The sequence below is a fragment of the Hemiscyllium ocellatum genome, chromosome 1 (genome assembly GCF_020745735.1).
Source record: "Hemiscyllium ocellatum isolate sHemOce1 chromosome 1, sHemOce1.pat.X.cur, whole genome shotgun sequence".
Lineage (NCBI taxonomy): Eukaryota > Metazoa > Chordata > Chondrichthyes > Orectolobiformes > Hemiscylliidae > Hemiscyllium > Hemiscyllium ocellatum.
This window is the reverse complement of record NC_083401.1, coordinates 8,646,150-8,669,632: the sequence shown is the minus strand read 5'-3', so window position 1 is coordinate 8,669,632 and position 23,483 is coordinate 8,646,150. Positions and strand designations below refer to the sequence as shown.

The window sequence follows — 23,483 nt, the reverse complement described above, 5'->3', positions numbered from 1 at the left end:
TTTAAATTAATTCAAGACATGTCTCGTTATACGTTCTTACAATCTCACTGTGAGTGCTGCCATCTCATCAAGGAATCAGCACTTTCCTGGTTCAAATCTCTTGCTCATCAGTTAACCCAATGTTAGTTCTGCTGTTTCTTCTTCTGTATGAAGATGATCCAAAGCTGTAATGGCCCCAGTGGTTTCTTGGGTTGTTTCAGACAATTCTACTCAGATAACGGAGACGTAGGGAGGAGCAAGTACTGTCAGGTTTCACTTATTATCCTCTTTATCGGACTATATTTCTGCAGACAGTCCAAGGATGTTCAGGCTAGGTGGACTGACCATGCTAAATTGCCCATAGTGTTCAGGGACGTGTACGTTCAGTGCATTAGTCAGGGGTGAATGTACCCCACCCTCCTCTCATTTATCTCTCCACCCTTCAGGCTCTCTGCCTGTATTCCTGATGAAAGGCTTTTGCCCGAAACATCGATTTTACTCCTCGGATGCTGCCTGAACTGCTATGCTTTTCCAGCACCATTCAAATCTAGTAAATGTAGAGTGATAGGGTCGGGGTGGGATACTGTTTGAAGGGTCTGTGAATTTGTTGGGCCAAATGGTCCATTTCCACATTGTAGGGATTCCATGATACTATGGTTCAAAGATAAGCTTCCCCTTACGAGAGAGTCTACAACCAGAGACGTAATCTCAGAATGAGGTTCTGTAAGACAAGGATGTGGAGGCATTTTTTCTTTCAATGGGTAGTGAATCTGTGAAATTCTTTACTATAAAGGACACTCAAGCCTGGGTTATGAAGTATATTCAAAGCTGAGATAGATTTATTTTAATTACGATGGGGAAAAGGAAGGAAAGTGGAGTTGACAATTATCAACTCAACCAAAATCTCATTTAATGATGGAGCAGACCCAATGCTCTGAATAGAGGTAAAAACAATGACTGCAGATGCTGGATACCAGATTCAGGATCAGTGGTGCTGGAAGAGCACAGCAGTTCAGGCAGCATCCGAGGAGCAGTAAAATCGACGTTTCGGGCAAAAGCCCTTCATCACGAATAAAGGCAGAGAGCCTGAAGCGTGGAGAGATAAGCTAGAGGAAGGTGGGGGTGGGGAGAAAGTAACATAGAGTAGGAAATGACCTGGAATTGCAGTTGGAGAGGGACTCCCTGAGATCAATGGTGTGAATAGTCTACTTCTACATCTTATTGTCTAAGTCAGATACTGTGTGTGGATTTGTAGATGGTAGAATTTCTGTGGAGGGAGAATTCAGGTGGCATGAAGGCGCATTTCCTCGTGAAGTAGTTTATTTTTGTGTTTGTTCTGTTGCAGTTCATAAAGGAACTTGTTCCTGTCCCACTGTGACAATATCCTTGTCTCAAGTTGGCAACAAAAGTAAAACCAACTCTGCCCATTAAGGTCATGCATCCTCTGGTTCTTCAGTTTCAGAGATAGAGGTTACAGGCAGAACTGACATAAATCATTGAATGCTCAGAATTAAAGCACCAAACTGGCCATTCAGCCCATTCTGTACTAGAAATGGTTTCTAATCTGAAACTATCTACTCAGATTCCTGCCTCACATTGTACTTGCAGATGCCTGTTACTGCTTCAGTTTGAATATTTGTAAATCTTTTCAAATTCACTCAGTAAAAATATGAATAATGTGGCTTTTAAGAACCTGCAGCATATTAACGATATTTAAGAATATAATTACATCGTGCAAGCTTTTCTTGGTAGAGATTCATAAGCAACTATCATTTCCCTACACTTCAGACTGATGCATTCAGAGCTATGTAATACATAACTGAGAAGAAACTGACCAGGAAGCTGATTGGGTGTCTGATACAGTGCTCTATTCTTAAGAAAGAGAATCAGGAATTGGCAGTGAGATTAAACCTTTCTTACAAATGTTGACCTGGCCAATCCACAATTTTAACATATTTCTCACCCTGTCCCTCGGTTACTCAGTCCATGTCACTCACTACCTTCTCCATGTCCCTCGGTCTCTCAACACTTTCTCTCTACACCTTTCAATCCCTCTTCCTCATATCTCAAATTCCTGTTAGAAATATATCTGACTGTTTCCTGACTTAATTTCCAATATCCTCTCCAGTTCCTTTCCCTAATAACATTCCATAACTTAATTATACTTAATAAAACGTGAGTGAAAACATTTCTCCTAACTTTTAATTTAGCATTGTGGCATTTGAAAGTTTACAGTAATGCATTTCTTGGCATTTCCATATATACTCTGTAATTTCTGATTGATTTAAGGTGTTTGCATTGCCCAGATATTGAAAAGATTCCTACAGGGATTCGATATTTGTGCTGTATGTTTTGTTCAGATGCTTCTTTATTTCATCCCATCCAATGTCCCAGGATTTGCTAATTTCTGCACATTTTGCTCCATATCTCTCAGCAAATTTCTCATTGTAAGTGTAAAAAACTTTTTTCCAGTAGGATGTTGCCTCTGCAGTGAGTTCCTTTTGAATAGTCCAGGATCTATAGTAATCATTGACTGTTTGGTAGTCCTTGTAGGGTACGTACTTACCATTTGTGTCACCATTGCAGAATTCTGCATTAGTTGCGACTGAAGCTGTACAAACATCCACCACAAGACGCTGGCTGTCTCTCCATCGAAAACTAGTTAATCCTTCAGGCCTGTGCTGTTTACTGAAATGCTGCTGGTGCTCAGGGCTCTCTGCATCACAGAAAACTCCACAGAAAGGGCATTTCTTTGTGCAACTGAATAAGCCTTTAAAGATTTCCTTATTCGGTTTTACAGATAATTCTTTCACCTTTGCTTCAACATTCCAGCCTGTCACCTCATGGAGGAGGAGCTTCTCTGCCTCTGCAATAGACAGTAGAACTGCTTCTGCAAATTTCCTTGCATTGCTGTCACTCTGGAATAAAACAAATTTCAACTCCTCTTTGGGCATTACAAATTTTGTTTTGAACTTATCAACAAACAGATTAAGGAAGCCCTGAACATTTCCAGAAATGTTCTGCTGTGATACATCTCTGACAAATTCAATGGCTTGTTGAGTGATTTCTTTGACAATTTCCTTAGCTAGATGTATAAATTTCATTTCTCCCTTAAAATGCATTTTGCAGTATGCAATAACCTGCTTGTGAAGCCAGTTGGATGCAAAATTCTCAAGGTTATTAATGTACTGGTAATATTCTTCAAAGCTGTTAGTTTGTTTTAAATAGATCAGAAGTGCTACAATGAAGTTATTGCGGAGTGTGTACTTTCCTTCAGGGTCATTTCTTTTCATATCGTCCACTATTTTCAGGCTGAGACTGTTGAATGTGGCATCTCTGACAGCTGGCATAAAGCAGCGTGTTACAAATCGTTCTGCTTGTTGTTGATTCTGATCCTGCTCCTTGTAAATCGCCATGAATACTTCAAAGTATTGATCTTTTTTGCTTTCCAGCCTCTTCTGTGGATCATGTTTGTTGATAAATTTGGTTTGCATTTCCATGAATCTTGGTGCTGCGTAGCCACACATGTGAAGTTTAAACTCTGCCCTGAAAATCTCACTCATTGTAAACTTTGAATCTGAATCATTATCGTTGATTTTTTTGTCTATGTTGTCCAAAAGTTCAATACAATATTTGATATCATAATCCATGTCCATTTTTGCAATGTTATTGATCTGTTCCCTACATTCGATCTCAAGTATATTTGATATCTGTCCTGCTTGTTCTAAATCTGATGGAGAAATTCTACCTAAGTTTCTAACCAACCTCCAGTTTGACACATTAATGTGTTTCTCCAGAATCTTAAAGGGTCGGTTCCCGTGCTTTGACAGGCATTTCTCTTTCAGACTTGCATTTATCACTCTTCCTTGTGTTTCCATGTCATCTCTCAGAAGATTCTCGATCTCGACCTCAATGTTTCTTTTACTGCAGGGCTGATAGTTCAATTTAGAGAGCGTATCATGCCACATTCTTTCAAAGGCAGCTTTTAGTTCTTCATCATGTAACACCTGCTGAATTTCTTTACAATTTTGTAAAAGTTTCTTGACTTGTTCTTCAATCTTGTTGTTGAATTCTTCCCAAATAGCATCCACTTTCGATAATCCCACTTGCCTGTTGACAGTATCTTTACATTTCTGTAATAAATTATCCTGGAGTTGCCGACATAACATGGAAATGCTTTGTTCGAATTGCTCCCTGTATTTCTCCATCAGCTGCACATTATCAGCACCACTTTCAAAATGACTTTTTAGTTTATTGAGTGTGTCCTGCTTTTTGTCATCAATCGTTTTCCTGATCTCCAGTTCCAATTTTGGGAGCAGTTGGGTGAGATGACCATCTTCATTCTTTATTCTATTTTCAGTTTCACATGTATAGGAGTGTGCAAATTTGCGGAGATTCCATTCCCACTCCTTGTACTTCGTGGAGAGCTGATTGTAAGCTTCAGCAACTAGACTATTCTGAAAACTGAAAATGAAGTTCTCATTTTTCACCTGCTCCCAAAGCCCAGGCATCCACTTGATAAAGTCTGGAATTGTTAAAGCTCTTTCGGATTTGCTACGTTTTGCTAAACATTGAATGATGTGCTTCTTCAGCTCAAAGACTTGCTCACTGTAACCAGTATTGACTGCAGCCATTGGAGGAGTGCCATGCCACAGACTTGGGATGTACCAGTTGCTCTGATTAGCATCATACGCCATCACATCTGAGAACTTCATTTTGTCCACCTTCTCCAGTTTAGCTGCAGCCTCTACCATTTGGTCCAGTTGTTCTAGCAGTTTTTGACGACTCCTCAGGTTCTGATCATACGCACACACATCGCCAACATTCTGGTGGATAAATAGGCAGCTTGGCCGCTTTCCAGTTAGTTTCATGCGGATTAAGGAATGCACAACAATCTGCAAAACATCTTTCATCTCGGTGGGGTTTTCCATCCCTATATTTACTAAAGTTAAATTGCTTAATCCAATGACAAATGTTGCTAGCTCATTATCATGCTCATAACTGTCTGTAAGGGTTGCGAGTTCTGGAGCTTTCAGGCCCTCAGTGTCAATCACCAGCATGAAATCGCAGCCAAGATCTTTTCTCAGTCGCCCTGTGACCTTGAGAAACTGCATGAAGGCTCCTCGTGTACATCTGCCACTACTCACAGCAAACTGCAAACTGAACATTGTATTTAGGAGTGTAGACTTCCCTGTACTCTGGACACCAAGCACTGTCACCACGAACACACGGGAAGCAGTGCCCACTTTCTTAGCTACTTCCTTCAGTACAGCAGTGACCCACTGAACCGGTATGTTGGAAACATCTCCATCAATGAGCTCCAGCGGGAACCCTTGCAGCAACAGTTCAGCTGCAACTATTGGTAACTCCAATATATTCCTGTTTATTTTTCTCTCTGAGCTCATATTACTTGCTGTCACTGAAATCTCATAAACCTGACCCAGTTCCCTCATGAAATGCTCAAGTCCAAGAGAACTATCAGACATTTTCTGATCCAAATCTTTCAGCTCACTTGTCTTTTGCTTTGAGTCTTTCAAAAAAGTTTTATAAGCGCTGCATAAGTTTGACATTATCTCCCTTGATTTACTGTCCAGATTGAACTTCAGCCATTGTAGGAAAAGCGCTCTCTCTTCTGCACAAGTTGAAATCAGTTCTGTAATGAATTGTTGCATCTCTTTCGACAAGTTCTGCTTGATCAGATCTCCTTGGATTTTTTTCTGCTTTTGCTCCAGCTCATATTTGTATACCTCTGTCGTCTTGTTCTTTCGGAGTTTCATGCGAGACTTCTCTTTCTCAGCTTTAGACCAATCTTGCCAGGGCTTCCCATGGAAGGGTAACACCCTCTGTTTGTATTCAATAATGGCTTCAGGGTTAAGGCCTTCCAGTATTTTGGAGGCCAGTTGTTTCGCACTTTGTATTTTGGGATGATGTTCATCGATTTGAATCCCACTTTCTCGTGCGATTTCAGCCATTTGCTCCAGGGTTAGAGAGGTCTTGTTCTCTTTCCGAGTTAGAATCATTTGTTCAATTCTCAAACAAAGGTTTTCCACAAGCTTTGCATCATTTAAATTTGTCCGAACAATGCATTGTTGAGGTTTTAACTGTAGACCTTTGAACAGTTCCTTCGTTTGCTGTTGGGTTATCTTTTGCTGATTGCTGTGTGAGTTGATTATGAGAAAGAATTTGGCTGGTGACTGTGCAAGAGAAGTAAGGAATTTTCTTTCCTTTTCCCCAATGACATCAATGAATATAAAGAGAGCAGCAGAGACTTTAGCAAGAAACCGAGTGTTTCTCTGATAAATTTCAGCATCTCCTCGGAGGTTAATGAATGCTGCAGCCTCGGGGAATACGTCCAAATTCTTTTTGCCAGATGGAAGGTACCAGCTGATCTCGGCTAGTCCATCAGATATGTCACGAGGAACATGTCCACAGTCCATCCCCGAGTGCAGGAAGATATTCTGTTGTTGTTGTGTCTGGCTCAAGGTGAAATTGAGAATTTTCGATTTGGAGATACTGCATCTTCCAATCCTGATGAAGGAAATGGTTGGCATGGCTGCAGTTACAATTGGCTCTTGCACAAAGCTGTTACTTGATACATGGGATTGTGGGCACCATTTTTTAACAATAGATCGCATTGCCCACAGGAGAAGGGTGCCACCAGGTTCATCTGTGGAATCCCTCTTCTTTTCTGTAGAATAACTATCCCTATATGGCTGCAGAAAGGGTAATGCAAACTGGCATAGAGACATCTTCAGCATTAGCTCCTGTTGTAGTAAGTAATCTGCACAAAGGAAGATAACAGTAATGATATCTTGAGGATTAATCTCAGAAATCTCGGTTTCTTTTCCCTCAAAGAAACCATTGAAATCTTCATCAGCATCGATCTCACTTTCTGATTGTTGAGCAAGTGGCCATTCAAGGTTCCTTGCAATAGAATTGGCAGAGAGGATCTTTTGGAGGAAACGCCAAGGGACATCTTTTAACTCAGTCAGCTTACTGTCACTCAGTTTATCCCAGCTGATCTCCCGAGTGAAATTTAGGGATAGTTTATGAGGAAAATAATTTTGTAATCCCAAGTCATTCACAATTTGAGGTGGTGTCTCATTGTGGGATATGCTTGATTGCTCAGTACACTTATTGATGTTCTTTTCTCTATCATCACTGAATGTGAATCTTTCCAAAGTTTCACGATGTTCTGATGGTGTGTTTTCTTCCAATCCATCTTTTTTGGCTGATAAATGTAGTAATGTTTCTTTTAGAAGTTCCATGTCAGATAAAAAGCTTCCATTCTGAGTCATCACTGCCTCACGGACTTGATGCGATATTTCTTTGTCCATTTTTGCAAACATTGTTTCTAGTACTATTCTGGGATCTTTATATTCTGACTCAGTGACTCTGGCAGTCAGTGCTTTGAGGAGCAGGAAGGCTTGGCATTGTGCCTTCTGCATTGTCTCCATTTCATGCCTGAAGGTTTCGATTTGATCTAACTGAGAGACCAGGTACTTACAGCCATCCTCTGTTAGAGGCTGAATCAGTATTCCACTAGGTTGGTGGAATAGTGGGTGCAGAAGTGCAGTCAAGAGCAAAGATGTCTCCTGATCTTTACTTTGTTGTAGCTGAAACAATGATTTTCCCAGCTCACTGCAAACTTTTCTTTGAAATTCGTTCCCAACATCTGGCCCCTGTAACATTTTCTCCAGTTTCTTGATATATTCCTTTGCTTCCATAAAACTGGAGAAGATTAATTCTTTCTCATCACTGATATTGTCAGTCAGTTGTTGCAAGATTGATGAGATGTTTGGAAAATCCAAGCTGTTTATTATTTCTTGAGGCTGCAACAGATGTGCCAGTTGAACCTTTAGATAGATTTTATCCACACCTACAATTCTGTTCTCTGCAATGCATTTTAAAACATTACTGAAGAATTCCTGAACGGGGCTTTTACAAATAAATTCACAATACCACAGTCTGTCTGTGTCTATTGCGAAGTGTTTTCCCAAAGAGGCTTTAATGTGTGCACACTGGGAAATGTGCCTTATACAGTTTGCAACAAACTCTGATTCTGAGACGGAGTTCCATTTGCTTACTTCCTGCACCAGATCTTGAATACTGGTATTAACCTCCGTCACTTTTCCAGTTTCTGTATCTTCAGCCTGTAATCCAGTTTTCCTTTCCCAGCATCTCTGCAAGCTTTCAGTTAATAATTGATAATTGTCAAAGTCTGTCCTGTGGTTCTGTTGAATTACTTTCCAGACAGGAACTAGGCTGTGAACAGAGCCACGATCAATGACGCGCCAAGTGCTGTCCTGTTCCTGTAATCCTTTCTTCCAGTCTAGAACTGATGATGCTTCAACAGGGCCACCGATCTTAGTAATGTGGACACTTATTTTATCCAATAGAGTCTTTTTGCAGGTAGAGTTAATGTTAGACTTAAAGTGAGTCGCAGACGCTGAAACACTGGCACTGACGAAGCCTAATGCACTAGTTTGTAAATCTGTGTTGACCAATGTTTTCATGACTTCTTCAGCATCTTCTTTCTCTTGGGTTTTCAATTTATCACTTTCTGTTTCTATCAAGTAATTTCCCCCAAAGTGAATATTGCTGCTGTTTACATGTGACCCAAATCGTTCCAGGAACTGCTCGCTCGAAATATCTTTCACATGATCTGACTCCTGATAGTGCAGATTCATTTCAACATCTTTCAGAGAGTTGACAGCAGTTTCTGACAGTTTCAGATCCTTGCAGTTTAACTCAACACTGGCCATTGGTACAACGATCATCTTATAAAAAGAGACATATGTAGTTTTTGTGCTGTTAGAACTGCTGCTGGAAGTGTTATGCTCTCCCTTAACATCAAGTTCAAAGCTCCAGAATTTAGTCTCAACACTGCTTCTGATACCAAGACCCAACTGTTCCACACACTTCTTTGAATTTTCGGCATGTGTGTGAGACGTGAACCTCTCAGTGTGTTCAGTAGGGTTCATGGATGGACCCAATAGACAGCATGTCTTTGGGACTTCCAGCAGTCTTTCCCGCGTCTTTAACAGATCATTCAGATTCTTACTGACAAAAATTCCTTTGAGTGCCAGTCCACCAGATGCCTTTTCAAGCAGCTGAGTTGCAGACCAGTTACCACGTTGTGAAGTCTCTCCCATTTCCTTTTAATAAATTTCCGTTTGATCTGAGGTGAAATTCGATTTCCAGAGATTCAGGATCCTGTCCTGTGCTTTATCACTGGTCTGACTTCCTGTCCTGTAATTTATTGTGAAATTGACCTGCCGCTCAACGTTGCTTCCAGGCCTGAGGCTTCTCTTTGGTGCAATTTGTAGGTTGCTCCTGTCCCCTTACCACACGTTCAGAACGATGAGTCTTCAAGTGCTTGGGAATAGCTGTGGACATTTAACAATGGAACAATCAAAAATAACAGGCTGGACTGAATTGTCATTGAGAAGATCAGAAATATGTTACTATATCATTGATGGACGTGTGAGGCTGCTACATGTTTATCCAGTCAAATATAATATTTCCTGAATTGCTTCTAGTTAGAAAGATCCATAGGTGGCCGTTTAAGTGTTACCCGAAGGTATCATTCGAAACCCGGTTTCTCTATTCTCTCCCATTCAGATATTGTAAATATTTCCACATTGTTATGACACGGGAACAGCAAGCCAAACCAAATCAACCTCACCATCATTGGATTCACAACACAGTGAAATTAAAACATTCAAAGACACTTAAAATTATTCAATTGTTCCTAACCAGAGTTGACAAATTACACATTTTGGACAAGTTAATAACTTAAACAAAAATTCACAAATTGTTACTAAGATCTCAACTTCAACAGGACACAGACAAACTACAAAGAATCTAATTTTATCTATAATTTAACCCAATCTTCTTTGACAACTCTTACACCTATAGTTAGACACAGATAAGAGTTGAATTAGAAAAGAAAAAGTTCTTATTTTTCAGTTCTGAAACCATTTCAATGATGAGTACTAGGTGTTCATGAAACCCTTGGAAGAGGGATTGAATTACAGGTAATGTGCATGGGCTTGTATCTGTTGCATGAATTCTGAAGTCACGAGTCAACGTATAGAGCTTTCGCAGGGCATGGGAGCTTTTATTTCTTACAGAATGCGATTCTTTTATACCACAAGACCACAATAAATCGGAAAAGGAGGTTATGCCCCCCCTCCATCTCCCCCAAAACTGCCTGCTCTGTCATTCAATAGGATCACAACTGACCCAATATTCTTCACATCCACTTTCCTGTAACCTTTGAGTTCCCAAATGATCAAGAATCTATTGCAGCCTTAAATATACACAAGGACTCTGCCCCCCCCCCACCACAGCTCTCTGAGGGAAACAGTTCCAAAGACCGTCAACCCTCTGAGAGAAGAAATTCCTCCTCATCTCAGTTCTAAATAGGCACCACTTTATTCTGAGACTGTGCTCCCTGGTCTTGGACTCTCCCATGAGGAGAAACATCCTCTCGGCATTGACACTGTCAAGCCCCTTAAGAATCCTGTGTGTTTCAATGAGGTCATTTCTCATTCCTCTAAACTCCAATGAGTAGAGTCCCAACCTGTTTAGCCTTTGCTCATAAAACAATCCCTCCAAACCAGGATTATCCGAGTGAACATGAAATGCCTCCAGTGAAACATTACCTTTCCCAAAAAAGGGGGACGAAAACCGTTCCTACTATTCCCGATGTGGTCTGACTAACACCTTGTACAGTTGCAGTCAGTCTTCCCCACTCTTATACCGCCTTGAAATAAGGACCAACAAGCCAGCGGCCTTCCTGATTACCTCCTATTTCCCATTCCATTCTGACTTTGCAGGATTAGATTTTGATTCTTTTGTTTTCCCATTCAAAATGAACAACTTCACATTTTCTCACATTGTATTCCATTTGCTAACCTTTTGCCCAGACTTTTAACAATCAACATTCCTCTGTAAACTGTTTTCATTCCTTTTGCAACTTGCATTTCCACATATTTTTGTGTTGTCTGCCAATGTGACGACAGTACGTTCACATGCTCCAAGTCAATGAATGTATATTGTAAACAACTGCACTCACAATGCAGGTCCCTGTGCAGCTCCACCAGCCACAGGTCACCAATGTGAAAAACAGCCCCTTACCCCCACTCATTGTCTCCTGCTCATTGACCTGCTCTTTATTCAGGTGGGTTTACTATCTGCAACACCACTGGCTCTTATAATTTAACCTTTTGTGAGGTACCTTGGTTGAACTCCTTGCGGAAGACCAAATACAACATATTTATTGGTTACCCTCAATCCACTTTGGTTGAGACTTCACCAAAATTTAATTAATCAAGACACTATTTCCCATTCCATTCTGACTTTGCTGGATTAGATTTTGATTTTCCAAATGTTTGGGTTTATTTCCTTAATAGTTAAAGTCATAGACATATACAGCACGGAAACAGATCCTTTAGTCCAATTTGTCCATACCGACCAGATTTCCTAAATTAATCTAGTCCCATTAGCCAGCATTTAGCCATATCTCTAAACACTTTCTATTCATATATCCATCCAGATGCCTTTTAACTACTGTAATTGTACCAGCCTCCATCACTTCCTCTGGCAGATCATTCTACAAATGCAGCACCCTCTGCAAGGAAAGGTTGATGCTTTTAAATCTTTCCCCTCTCACCCTAAAGGGTGGTAATTAGCCGGGTTGGATTTGTCCTGTTTTTTGTGTTCAAGACATACCTGGGCAAATTTTCCACATTCTCGGGTAGATACCAGTGTTGTAACTGTACTGGAAGAGATTGACTTGGAGAGCAGCAATTTCTGGAGCACACATCTTCAATACTATTGCCAGAAGGCCGGAAGCCTTTGCAGTGTCTGTGTTGCTGAGGACCACCAGAGAAGACTGAGATGGATATGATTGAAGATTGTTACGAATGCATCAGTCTTATCTTTTGCACAGATGTACTGGGCTCCTCCATCATTAAGGATAGGGATATTTGTGGAACTGCCTCTCCCAGTGAGTTGTTTAATTGTTCACCACCATTCACAACTGGATGTGGAAGGACTGCAGAGCTTAGATCTGATCCGTTGGTTGTTGGATTGCTCAGATCTATCATTTACTCTTTATGCTGTTTGGCACCAGGTAGACACCTCATCTTCAGGTCTGCCTGGTGCTGCTCCTGGCATGCCCTCCTGCACTCTCCATTGAACCAGGGTTGATCCCCTGGCTTGATGGTAATGGTTGAGTGGGGGATATGCTGGGCCATGAGATTGTAGATTATGCTGGAGTACAATTCTGCCTCTGTTGATGACCCACAGCACTTATGGATGCCTAGTCTTGGGCTGCTAGATTTGTTCAAACTCTGTCCCATTTAGCACAATGATAGTGCCACCCAATACGATGGAGGTTGTTCTCAATGTGAAGGCGGGACTTCATCTACACAAGGACAGTGCGGTGGTCACGTTTACCTATACTGTCATAGACAGATGGTTCTGCAGCTGGCAGATTAGGAAGGATGAGGTCAAGTATGTGTTTTCTTCTTGCAGGTTCCTTCACCACCACCTGCAGACCCAGTCTAGCAGTTACATCCTTTTCGACCTGACCAGCTCAATCTGTAATGCTATTGCCAAGCCACTCTTGGTGGTGGACATTGAACACCCCCACCCAGAGAATATTGTGCGCCCTTGCCACCCTCAGTGTTTCCTCCAAGTGTTGTTCAACATGGAGGAGTATTGACTCATCAGCCGAGCCAGTAAGAGGTTTCCTTGCCCACCTTTAACCTGACGCCATGAGGCTTCATCAGGTCCAGAGTCAATGTCAAGGGCTCCCAGGGCGACTCCCTCCTGAGTGTATCCCCCTGTGCTGTCACCTCTGCTAGGTCTGTCCTGCCAGTGGGACAGGACATATCCAGGGATGGTAATGACAGTGTCTGGGGTGTTATCCATAAGATATGAATCCGTAAGAATGACTATGTCAGGCTGTTGCTTGACTAGTCTGTGAGCAATGGTGGGCTTGAGATAATAAAAATAGAAAGGACAGATTGGGACAATTTTCATTGGAGTGTAGGAGGTTGACGAGTGACCTTATTCAGGTTTATTAAATCATAAGGGTCATAGATAAGGTGAATAACAAGGGTCTTTTCCCTAAGGTGGGGCGTTCACAATTGGGGGCTTATTTTTAGGTGAAATTTAAAAGGCGCACGCGGGGCAATGTTTTTGCACAGAGAGTGGTTCGTGTGTGGAGTGAACTGCCAGAGAAACTAATGGATGCAGGAACAGTTACAATGTCTAAAAGACGTTTGGCTACACTTCTGAATAGGAAAGGTTTGGAGGGATATGGGTCAAGCACAGGAAGGTGGGGCTAGTTTAGTTTGGGAACATGATTGGCATGGACTGGTTGGACCAAAGGGTCTGTTTCTGTGCTGTATGATGATGACCTTCTCTGCGGCTGGCTGTAATACTGAAGTCTGCATTCTGTTCTGCTACGTGATGCACTTGGCATGGTATGATCTGCCTATAGAGCATGCAAACCAGCACCTTTCACCGTATCGACATCCATGTGACAACAATAAATCAAATTAAGTCTATCTTCCACGTTAAGGACTGACTCAAAGCATCTGCTATCTCCATGTCCCTGAAAATTGTCTCACCAGCTTCATTTTCTAAAAGGACTATGTTTACTTTGACCTCTCTCTTCATTTTTGTCAACATAAAGAAGCTCTTGTTGGCAATTTTTATTCTCCTCGCTGGTTTGCTCTTGTAGTTTTCACTCTATTATCTTTTTAGTCCTCCTTTCCTGGATTCTGAATTTATCCTCACTGTCATTCCTGTTAATCTATCCAACCAGTTCACTTTAGCTAACTCTATCCTCCTTTCATTGTAATTCCATTCATTTAACTCTAGTTTCTTACGCTCAAACAGAGGATTAAATTATATCATTGCTACTGGGGGGACCTTTCACTCTGAAACAATTCACTAAACCTGGTTCATTCCTCATTACTCCATCATCGATAGCCTGCTCCCTACTTGGCTCCCTTGCATATTGCTCGAGGAAGCTATCCCTGGTTCACTATGAAGTTCTTGTCATTGATTCCCTTTTCAACTTGATTGGCCCAAGCAACTTGACGATTGGTGGCTCAGTGGTTAGCACTGCTGCCTCATAACACCAGGGATTTGGGTTTGATTCCAACCTCGGGCAACTGTCCGTGTGGAGTTTGCACATTCTCCCTGTATCTGTGTGGGTTTCCTCCAGATGCACCAGTTTCCTCCCACAGTCCAAAGATATATAGGTTAGGTGAATTGGCCGTGTTAAATTGCATGTGGTATTAAAGGATGTGTAGATTTGTTGTATTAGTTAGTGGAAACATAGGGTAGGGGAATGGGTCTGGGTGGGTTACTCTTCCGAGGGTTAGTGTAGACTTTTTAAAAATTCATTCATGGAATGAGTGCATCACTGACTAGGCCAGCATTTATTACCCATCCCTAATTACCCTGAGGGCAGTTAAGAGTCAACCACATCATTGTGTGTCTGGAGTCACATGTAGGCCAGACCAGGCAAAGATGGCAGTTTCCTTCCCTAAAGGGCATTTGTGAAACAGATGGGTTTTTCCCCAACGATCAACAATGCAATCTTGGTCATCATCAACTCTTAACTCCAGATATTTATTCAATTTCTACCATCTGCAGTGGTGGGATTTGAAGCCAGGTTCACAGAATATTACCTGAGCCTATGCGTTAAGCTTCCAGTGATAATACCACTAGGCCATTGTCTCCTCTGTTGGGCCAAGTGGCCTGTTTCCACACTGTAGGGAATCTTTGATTAAAGTCATCCATAATTAGTGCTGTATTCTTTTCACATGCATCTATTATTTATTTATTTGTTGCCTTTTCCTACAAAGTGGCTACTGTTTGGGGTCCGTATATTACTCCCACCAAAATGCTCTTTCCCTTTCTGTTTCTTACTTCCCCCCCAAACACACTCTCGATCATCCGAGACCTGGTCACCTTTCACAATTGTTCTCATTTCATCTCTTATTAACAGTGTGGCCCCATCAACTTTTCCACCTCTTCTGTCTTTCAAAAGATCAAAATTACTGAATGTTAACTTCTTAGTTCTGATGCTGCAAATGTGTTCCATCGCCCCTCCCCCTAGTCCCTCCTCCCTACCTTTTATCTTAGCCTGCTTGGCTCTCTCTCTCTTATTCCTGATGAAGGGCTTATGCTCGAAACATCGAATTCTCTATTCCTGAGATGCTGCCTAACCTGCTGTGCTTTGACCAGCAACACATTTGCAGCTGTGATCTCCAGCATCTGCAGACCTCATTTTTTACTCGAAGATTTTAACCTACTGCGAATCCTCTTACAAGGATGCCTTCCTTGAAGAAGCTCTCTTCCTCCATCTACAAGGATTTCAGTGAGTCCCTCTCTCACTGCACCCCCCAGGTCATCTCCTCTGCACAGAAGCTCTTCAGCCACGTTCTCAAACAGACCCGTTACCACAGCCACATCTCCTTCCTCAGCACCTGCCTAAGGAACCGACTGATCCCACACGGACTCCGAACTACATTCCAACCAACAAAATTTGGACCCAACCAGGACAACCTGTACCTACAACAAATCCGAAGTCTCCAGCAACAGACCTCCCTCCGGATCCTCCGCTCCACCCTTGCAGCCATGCGTCGCCACTTACACTCCCTGCAATCAGCCCTACCCCAGCTCAGGACCACACTCTCACAGACCTGCAAAGGACCCCTGCTGTTCTTCATCTACAGAAGAATCCACAAACTCAACAAACAGTTCTTCCTAGCCCTATCAGAGATTAAAGACAGTAAGTACCAAAAACTTTCATGTACTTACCCCCACACTCGTGGCCCCTCAACTATTCCAGAATCTTCCACAGGCCTGTCGGACGCCATTACACATGTGGCCTCCACAGCGCCCGCGGCACCAAAGGCCGCCGCCGACCGTGACGTCACTTCCGCCCCCACCGACCTCGGAGCCCCCGCGATCGCCGCCCCTACAACTGCCCCGGTGACCACCACACACACAACCGCTTCCACAATCGCCGACGGACCCGCGACCCACCGGGAATGACCACCGCAACCATTTCCGCCCCTCCGGTTGCCGTCGACGCAGCCACTTCCGCCCCCACTGACATCACTAACCTGCAGGAGCACAAATCCTCAGGTTTCCCCGCCCCCACGCCGTCTTTCGTCACTACGCATAACCCCGCCCATAACCCCGCCCCCACGCCATCTCCCGTCGCTTCACGTAACCCCGCCCCCACGCTTATTTCCGTCACGACGCATGACCCCGCCCCCACGTCGAGCAACGTCACCACGTCTAACTCCGCCCCTACTTCGATCTCTGTCCCCGCCCCTAACCCCGCCCCCAGCTCCAGCTCCAGCTCCAGTCCCACACCAGGTCCTAGCTCCCAGCCTTGCCGGATTTTCACCATCCCTCCAGATCTCCCCCTCTCTGAGGATGAGAGATCAGTCCTCAGCAGGGGCCTCACCTTCATTCCCCTACACCCTCGGATTAATGAGTTCAACACGCGGCGAGATATTGAACAATTCTTCCGCCACCTTCGCCTCCGTGCCTACTTTCACAACCAAGACTCCCGCCCACCCTCTGACGACCCCTTCTCCCGCCTCCAACACACCCCATCCACCTGGACACCCCGTGCAGGCCTCCTACCCGCCCTCGACCTCTTTATAGCCAACTGCCGCCGTGACATCAACCGACTCAACCTGTCCACCCCTCTCACCCACTCCAACCTCTCACCCTCAGAACGTGCAGCCCTCCACTCCCTCCGCTCCAACCCCAACCTCACCATCAAACCGGCAGACAAGGGAGGCGCGGTGGTAGTTTGGCGCACTGACCTGTACACCGCTGAAGCCAAACCCCAGCTCGCGGACGCCTCCTCTTATCGCCCCCTTGACCACGACCCCACCTCCCACCACCAAACCATCATCTCCCAGACCATCCAGGACCTCATCACCTCAGGGGATCTCCCATCCACCGCCTCCAACCTCATAGTCCCACAACCCCGCACCGCCCGTTTCTACCTCCTGCCCAAAATCCACAAACCTGCCTGCCCCGGCCGACCCATTGTCTCAGCCTGCTCCTGCCCCACCGAACTCATCTCCCAATACCTCGACACGGTCCTGTCCCCTTTAGTCCAAGAACTCCCCACCTACGTTCGGGACACCACCCACGCCCTCCACCTCCTCCAGGATTTTCGCTTCCCCGGTCCCCAACGCCTTATTTTCACTATGGACATCCAGTCCCTGTACACCTCCATCCCCCATCACGAAGGACTCAAAGCCCTCCGCTTCTTCCTTTCCCGCCGCACTAACCAGTACCCTTCCACTGACACCCTCCTTCGACTGACTGAACTGGTCCTCACCCTGAATAACTTCTCTTTTCAATCCTCCCACTTCCTCCAAACTAAAGGAGTTGCCATGGGCACCCGCATGGGCCCCAGCTATGCCTGCCTCTTCGTAGGATATGTGGAACAGTCCATCTTCCGCAACTACACTGGCACCACCCCCCACCTTTTCCTCCGCTACATCGATGACTGTATCGGCGCTGCCTCGTGCTCCCACGAGGAGGTTGAACAGTTCATCAACTTTACTAACACCTTCCATCCCGACCTGAAATTCACCTGGACTGTCTCAGACTCCTCCCTCCCCTTCCTAGACCTTTCCATTTCTATCTCGGGCGACCGACTCAACACAGACATCTATTATAAACCGACTGACTCCCACAGCTACCTGGACTACACCTCCTCCCACCCTGCCCCCTGTAAAAACGCCATCCCATATTCCCAATTCCTTCGTCTCCGCCGCATCTGCTCCCAGGAGGACCAATTCCAACACCGCACAACCCAGATGGCCACCTTCTTCAAGGACCGCAGATTCCCCCCAGACGTGATCGACGATGCCCTCCACCGCATCTCCTCCACTTCCCGCTCCTCCGCCCTTGAGCCCCGCTCCTCCAACCGCCACCAAGACAGAACCCCACTGGTTCTCACCTACCACCCCACCAACCTGCGCATACAACGTATTATCCGCCGCCATTTCCGCCACCTCCAAACGGACCCCACCACCAAGGATATATTTCCCTCCCCTCCCCTATCAGCGTTCCGCAAGGACCACTCCCTTCGTGACTCCCTTGTCAGATCCACACCCCCCACCAACCCAACCTCCACCCCCGGCACCTTCCCCTGCAACCGCAGGAAATGTAAAACTTGCGCCCACACCTCCATACTCACTTCCCTCCAAGGCCCCAAGGGATCCTTCCATATCCGCCACAAGTTCACCTGTACCTCCACACACATCATCTATTGCATCCGCTGCACCCGATGTGGCCTCCTCTATATTGGTGAGACAGGCCGCTTACTTGCGGAACGCTTCAGAGAACACCTCTGGGCCGCCCGAACCAACCAACCCAATCACCCCGTGGCTCAACACTTTAACTCCCCCTCCCACTCCACCGAGGACATGCAGGTCCTTGGACTCCTCCACCGGCAGAACACAACTACACGACGGCTGGAGGAGGAGCGCCTCATCTTCCGCCTGGGAACCCTCCAACCACAAGGTATGAATTCAGATTTCTCCAGCTTCCTCATTTCCCCTCCCCCCACCTTGTCTCAGTCGGTTCCCTCAACTCAGCACCGCCCTCCTAACCTGCAATCCTCTTCCTGACCTCTCCGCCCCCACCCCACTCCGGCCTATCACCCTCACCTTGACCTCCTTCCACCTATCCCACCTCCATCGCCCCTCCCCCTAGTCCCTCCTCCCTACCTTTTATCTCAGCCGGCTTGGCTCTCTCTCTCTTATTCCTGATGAAGGGCTTATGCTCGAAACGTCGAATTCTCTATTCCTGAGATGCTGCCTAACCTGCTGTGCTTTGACCAGCAACACATTTGCAGCTGTGATCTCCAGCATCTGCAGACCTCATTTTTTATTCTTAGTTCTGATCACATACAACATAGAACGATACAGCGCAGCAATGGACCTTTGGCCATGATGTTATGCCAACCTAAATACCCAAAGAAACTAGGACTGTTAATTTTAAAAAGAATTATATTTAAATTTCACCATCTGTCACAGCAACATTTGTACCCAGGTATGCTTGATGTGTTTTTGGATGACTAGTCTAGTGATAATACCACGAGGCTATTGCTTCTCTGGCTCTCATATACTTTGATATATATGTTTGAAATGGGAACAGAGAGAGACCATTATCCACACTGACCACAACTTGTTAAATATTTTCAACTGGACAAGACACACTGCAGAAATTCACCGAAGATCCTTAGGCAGCACCTTCCAAACCCTTGACCACTTCAATCTAGAAGGACATGGGCAGCAGATACATGGGAACACCATATTGTTGGGGGGTCAAAATCCTGGAATTCCCTGTCACAATCATCTATCTTCTTCACCACCTGCCGCATCTGCATGCTTACTTTCAGCAACCAGGGTCTCATTGAACCAATCCTTTCCCAATCAATAGACCATCCTGTGGAGAGCTGGAGTTGGAGCACTGAGCCCTGGGGTACCCCACTAGTTACTGCCTGTCACTCAGAAAAAAGGTCTGTTTTTTCCAATTCTTTTTTCTCCTGTCTGCCAACACGTTCTCTATCCATGTCAGCACACCACATCCCAATCCCATGCCCTTTAATTTTGCACGCTCACCTCTTATATGAGACCTTGTCTTTTTGAAAGCCCAAATAAACCACATTCATTGGTCCCTTCATCTCTTCTTCCAGTTGGATCATCAAAACATAGAACATGGAAAAATGCAACACAGTACAGGCCCTTCGGCCCTTGATGTTGCGCCGATCCAAGCCCACCTAACCTACACTAGCCCACTTTCCTTCATATGTCTATCCAATGCCCGTTTAAATGCCCATAAAGAGGGAGAGTCCACCACTGCTACTGGCAGGGCATTCCATGAACTCATGACTCGCTGGATAAAGAATCTACCCCTAACATCAGTCCTATACCTAACACCCAATAATTTAAAGCTATGCCCCCTCGTAATAGCTGACTCCATACGTGGAAAAAGGTTCTCATGGTCAACCCTATCTAAACCCCTAATCATCTTGTACACCTCTATCAAGTCACCCCTAAACCTTCTTTTCTCCAATGAGAACAGCCCCAAGTGCCTCAGCCTTTCCTCATACGATCTTCCTACCATACCAGGCAACATCCTGGTAAACCTTCTCTGCACCCATTCCAGTGCCTCCACATCCTTCCTATAGTATGGCAACCAAAACTGCACACAATACTCCAGATGCGGCCGCACCAGAGTCTTATACAACTGCAACATGACCTCAGGACTCCAGAACTCAATTCCTCTACCAATAAAAGCCAGTACGCCATATGCCTTCTTCACAGCACTATATATACTGGGTGGCAACTTTCAGAGATCTGTGTACATGGACACCAAGATCCCTCTGCTCATCCACACTACTAAGTATCTGACCATTAGCCCAGTACCCCATCTTCTTGTTACTCTTACCAAAGTGAATCACTTCACACTTAGCTACATTGAACTCCATTTGCCACCTTTCTGCTCAGCTCTGCAGCTTATCTATATCCCGCTGTAACCTGCCACATCCTTCCTCACTGTCAACAACTCCACCGACTTTCGTATCATCCGCAAACTTGCTCACCCAGCCTTCTAGCCCCTCCTCCAGGTCATTTATAAAAATGACAAACAGCAATGGTCCCAAAACAGATCCTTGCGGAACACTGCTGGTAACTGCACCCCAAGATGAACCGTTACCATCAACTACTACCCTCTGTCTTCTTCCAGCCAGCCAATTCCTAATCCAAACCTCCAACTCACCCTCAATGCCATACCTCCATATTTTTTGCAGTAGCCTACCATGGGGAACCTTATCAAATGCCTTACTAGAATCCATATACACCACATCTACTGCTTTACCCTCGTCCACCTCCTTAGTCACCTTCTCAAATAACTCAATAAAGTTTGTGAGGCACGACCTGCCCTTCACAAAACCATCCTGACTATCCTTGATCATATTATTCCTATCCAGATGTTCATAAATCCTATCCCTTACAATTCTCTCTAAGACTTTGCCCACAACAGAAGTGAGACTCACCGGCCTATAGTTACTAGGGTTTTACCCTACTCCCCTTCTTGAACAAGGGAACCACATTTGCTATCCTCCAGTCTTCTGGCACTATTCCTGTAGACAACGAGGACACAAAACCTCTGCAATCTCCTCCCTTGCTTCCCAGAGAATCCTAGGATAAATGTCATCAGGCCCAGGGGACTTATCTATTTTCACCCTTTCCAGAATTTCCAACACCTCTTCCCTACATACCTCAAAGTCATCCATTTTAATTAATTGTGACTCAATATTCACTTCAGCAACAATGTCCTGTTCCTGAGTGAATACTGACGAAAAGTACTCATTCAGTGTCTCCCCAATCTCTTCAGCCTCCACACGCAACTTCCCACTACTGTCCTTGACTGGACCTATTCCTACCCTAGTAATTCTTTTATTCCTGTCATACCTATAGAAAACCTTTTGGGTTTTCCCTAATCCTACCAACTAAGGACTTTTCATGAACCCTCTTTGCTGCTCTTAGCTCTCTCTTTAGATCCTTCCTGGCTACCTTATAACTCTCAATCGCCCCAATTGAACCATCACACCTCATCCTTACATAGGCCGCCCTCTTCCCTTTAACAAGGGATTCCAATTCCTTATTAAACCACGGCTCCCTCACACGACCCTTTCCTCCCTGCCTGACAGGTACATACTTATCAAGGACACTCAATAGTTGCTCCTTGAACAAGCTCCACATATCGATTGTGCCCTTCCCTTGAAGCCTATTTTTCCAAGCCATACATCCTAAGTCATGCCTCACCGCATCATAATTTCCCTGCCCCCAGCTATAACCCTTGTCCTGCAGTGCACACTTATCCCTCTCCATCACTAGAGTAAAAGTCACCGAATTGTGGTCACTGTCCCCAAAGTGCTCACCTACCTCCAATTCTAACACCTGGCCTGGTTCGTTACCCAGAACCAAATCCAGTATGGCCTCACCTCTTGTTGGTCTGTCTACATGTTGTGCCAGGAAACCCTCCTGCACACATTGGACAAATACCGACCCATCTAACGCACTCGAGCTATAGCTTTCCCAGTCAATATCTGGAAAGTTAAAGTCCCCCATAACAACCACCCTATTACTTTCACTCTTCTCCTGAATCATCCTCGCAACCCTTTCTTCTACGTCTCTAGGACTATTAGGAGGCCTGTAGAAAACTCCTAACAGGGTGACCTCACCTTTCCTATTTCTAACCTCAGCCCAAAGTACCTCAGATGGAGAGTCTTCATCCATCGTCCTTTCCACCGCTGTAATACTATCTTTGACAAGCAATGACACACCTCTCCCTCTTTTACCCCCACCTCTGACCCTACTAAAACATTTAAACCCTGGAACCTGCAACAACCAATCCTGTCCCTGTTCTACTCATGTCTCCGTAATAGCCACAACATCGAAATCCCAGGTACCAACCCACGCTGCAAGTTCACCTACCTTATTTCGTATACTTCTCGCATTGAAGGATACACACTTCAAGCCACTTTCCTGTTTTCAGGCACCCTCCTTCGAGACTGATGCCATGTTCCTAACCTCCCTACACTCCAGGTCCTGTACCCTAAAGCTACAGTCCAGGTTCCCATGCCCCTGCAGAGTTAGTTTAACCCCCCCCCACCAAAGAGCACTAGCAAACCTCCCCCCAAGGATGCTGGTGCCCCTCAGGTTCAGGTGTAGACCATCCTGTTTATAGAGGTCCCACCTTCCCCAGAAAGAACCCCAGTTGTCCAGAAACCGGAATCCCTCCCTCCTGCACCACCCCTGTAGCCACGCATTTAACTGCTCTCTCTCCCTATTCCTCGACTCTCTATCACGTGGCACGGGTAACAAACCAGAGACAACTGGGCGTTTTTATAGGGAAAAAAACCTACCCAGGTAAGCTTCTGCTACACCAGTTTCCGGGTCGCTCCGCGTTTTTTTTTAAAAACCCTTTCAAAGTTAAACCGTTGAACAACGTCACCGAGCCTACAAGCAGCCACTGCCTAACAGCCCTTACCTGCTCTGCTCCAAACATTCCAGGAAAGTTTCAAGCACAACTTCCCTTTTGTAAATTCATGCTGACTCTGTCCAACCCTGTCACTTCTAATAGATTCCAACATTCCCCTGCTGTTAATGAAAGACCAACAGATCAGTCAATCCCTGTTCCCTCTCTCCCACCCTCATAAATGATGGGATGATGTTAATGTTTCCTGTGGATCTGCAGTAACCATTCCAGAATCTTTACTCATCATCTCCCAGAATTCTAATGTGTCTTCGAACTCTGTGGAAGCCATTTTCTTGGTCATGGCTTTCCTCCCGGTTAAGGAATCATTTTATTGAAGTGCCCCTCATCCAGCAGAACTATAGTGTTGGCATGTAGCT

The 23,483-nt window shown here is 44.9% G+C and overlaps 1 protein-coding gene across 4 annotated transcripts in view; it reads right to left on the bottom strand.

Annotated features, from left to right (window-relative positions):
- Positions 1-482: 482 nt before the first annotated feature.
- LOC132820942 (interferon-induced very large GTPase 1-like) overlaps positions 483-23,483 on the bottom strand; it is a 60,777-nt gene continuing 37,776 nt past the window's right edge. For 2 of the 4 annotated variants that reach the window (XM_060833543.1, XM_060833462.1), the window contains exon 2: positions 483-9,368. In XM_060833543.1, coding sequence (XP_060689526.1) covers positions 2,301-9,134 — 6,834 coding nt within the window. In that variant the 5' untranslated portion in view covers positions 9,135-9,368 and the 3' untranslated portion in view covers positions 483-2,300. Of the gene's footprint in view, positions 9,369-15,834; positions 15,911-16,062; positions 16,137-23,483 lie in introns of those variants that run through there. The other 2 variants (XM_060833622.1, XM_060833375.1) reach the window with 2 other exon arrangements.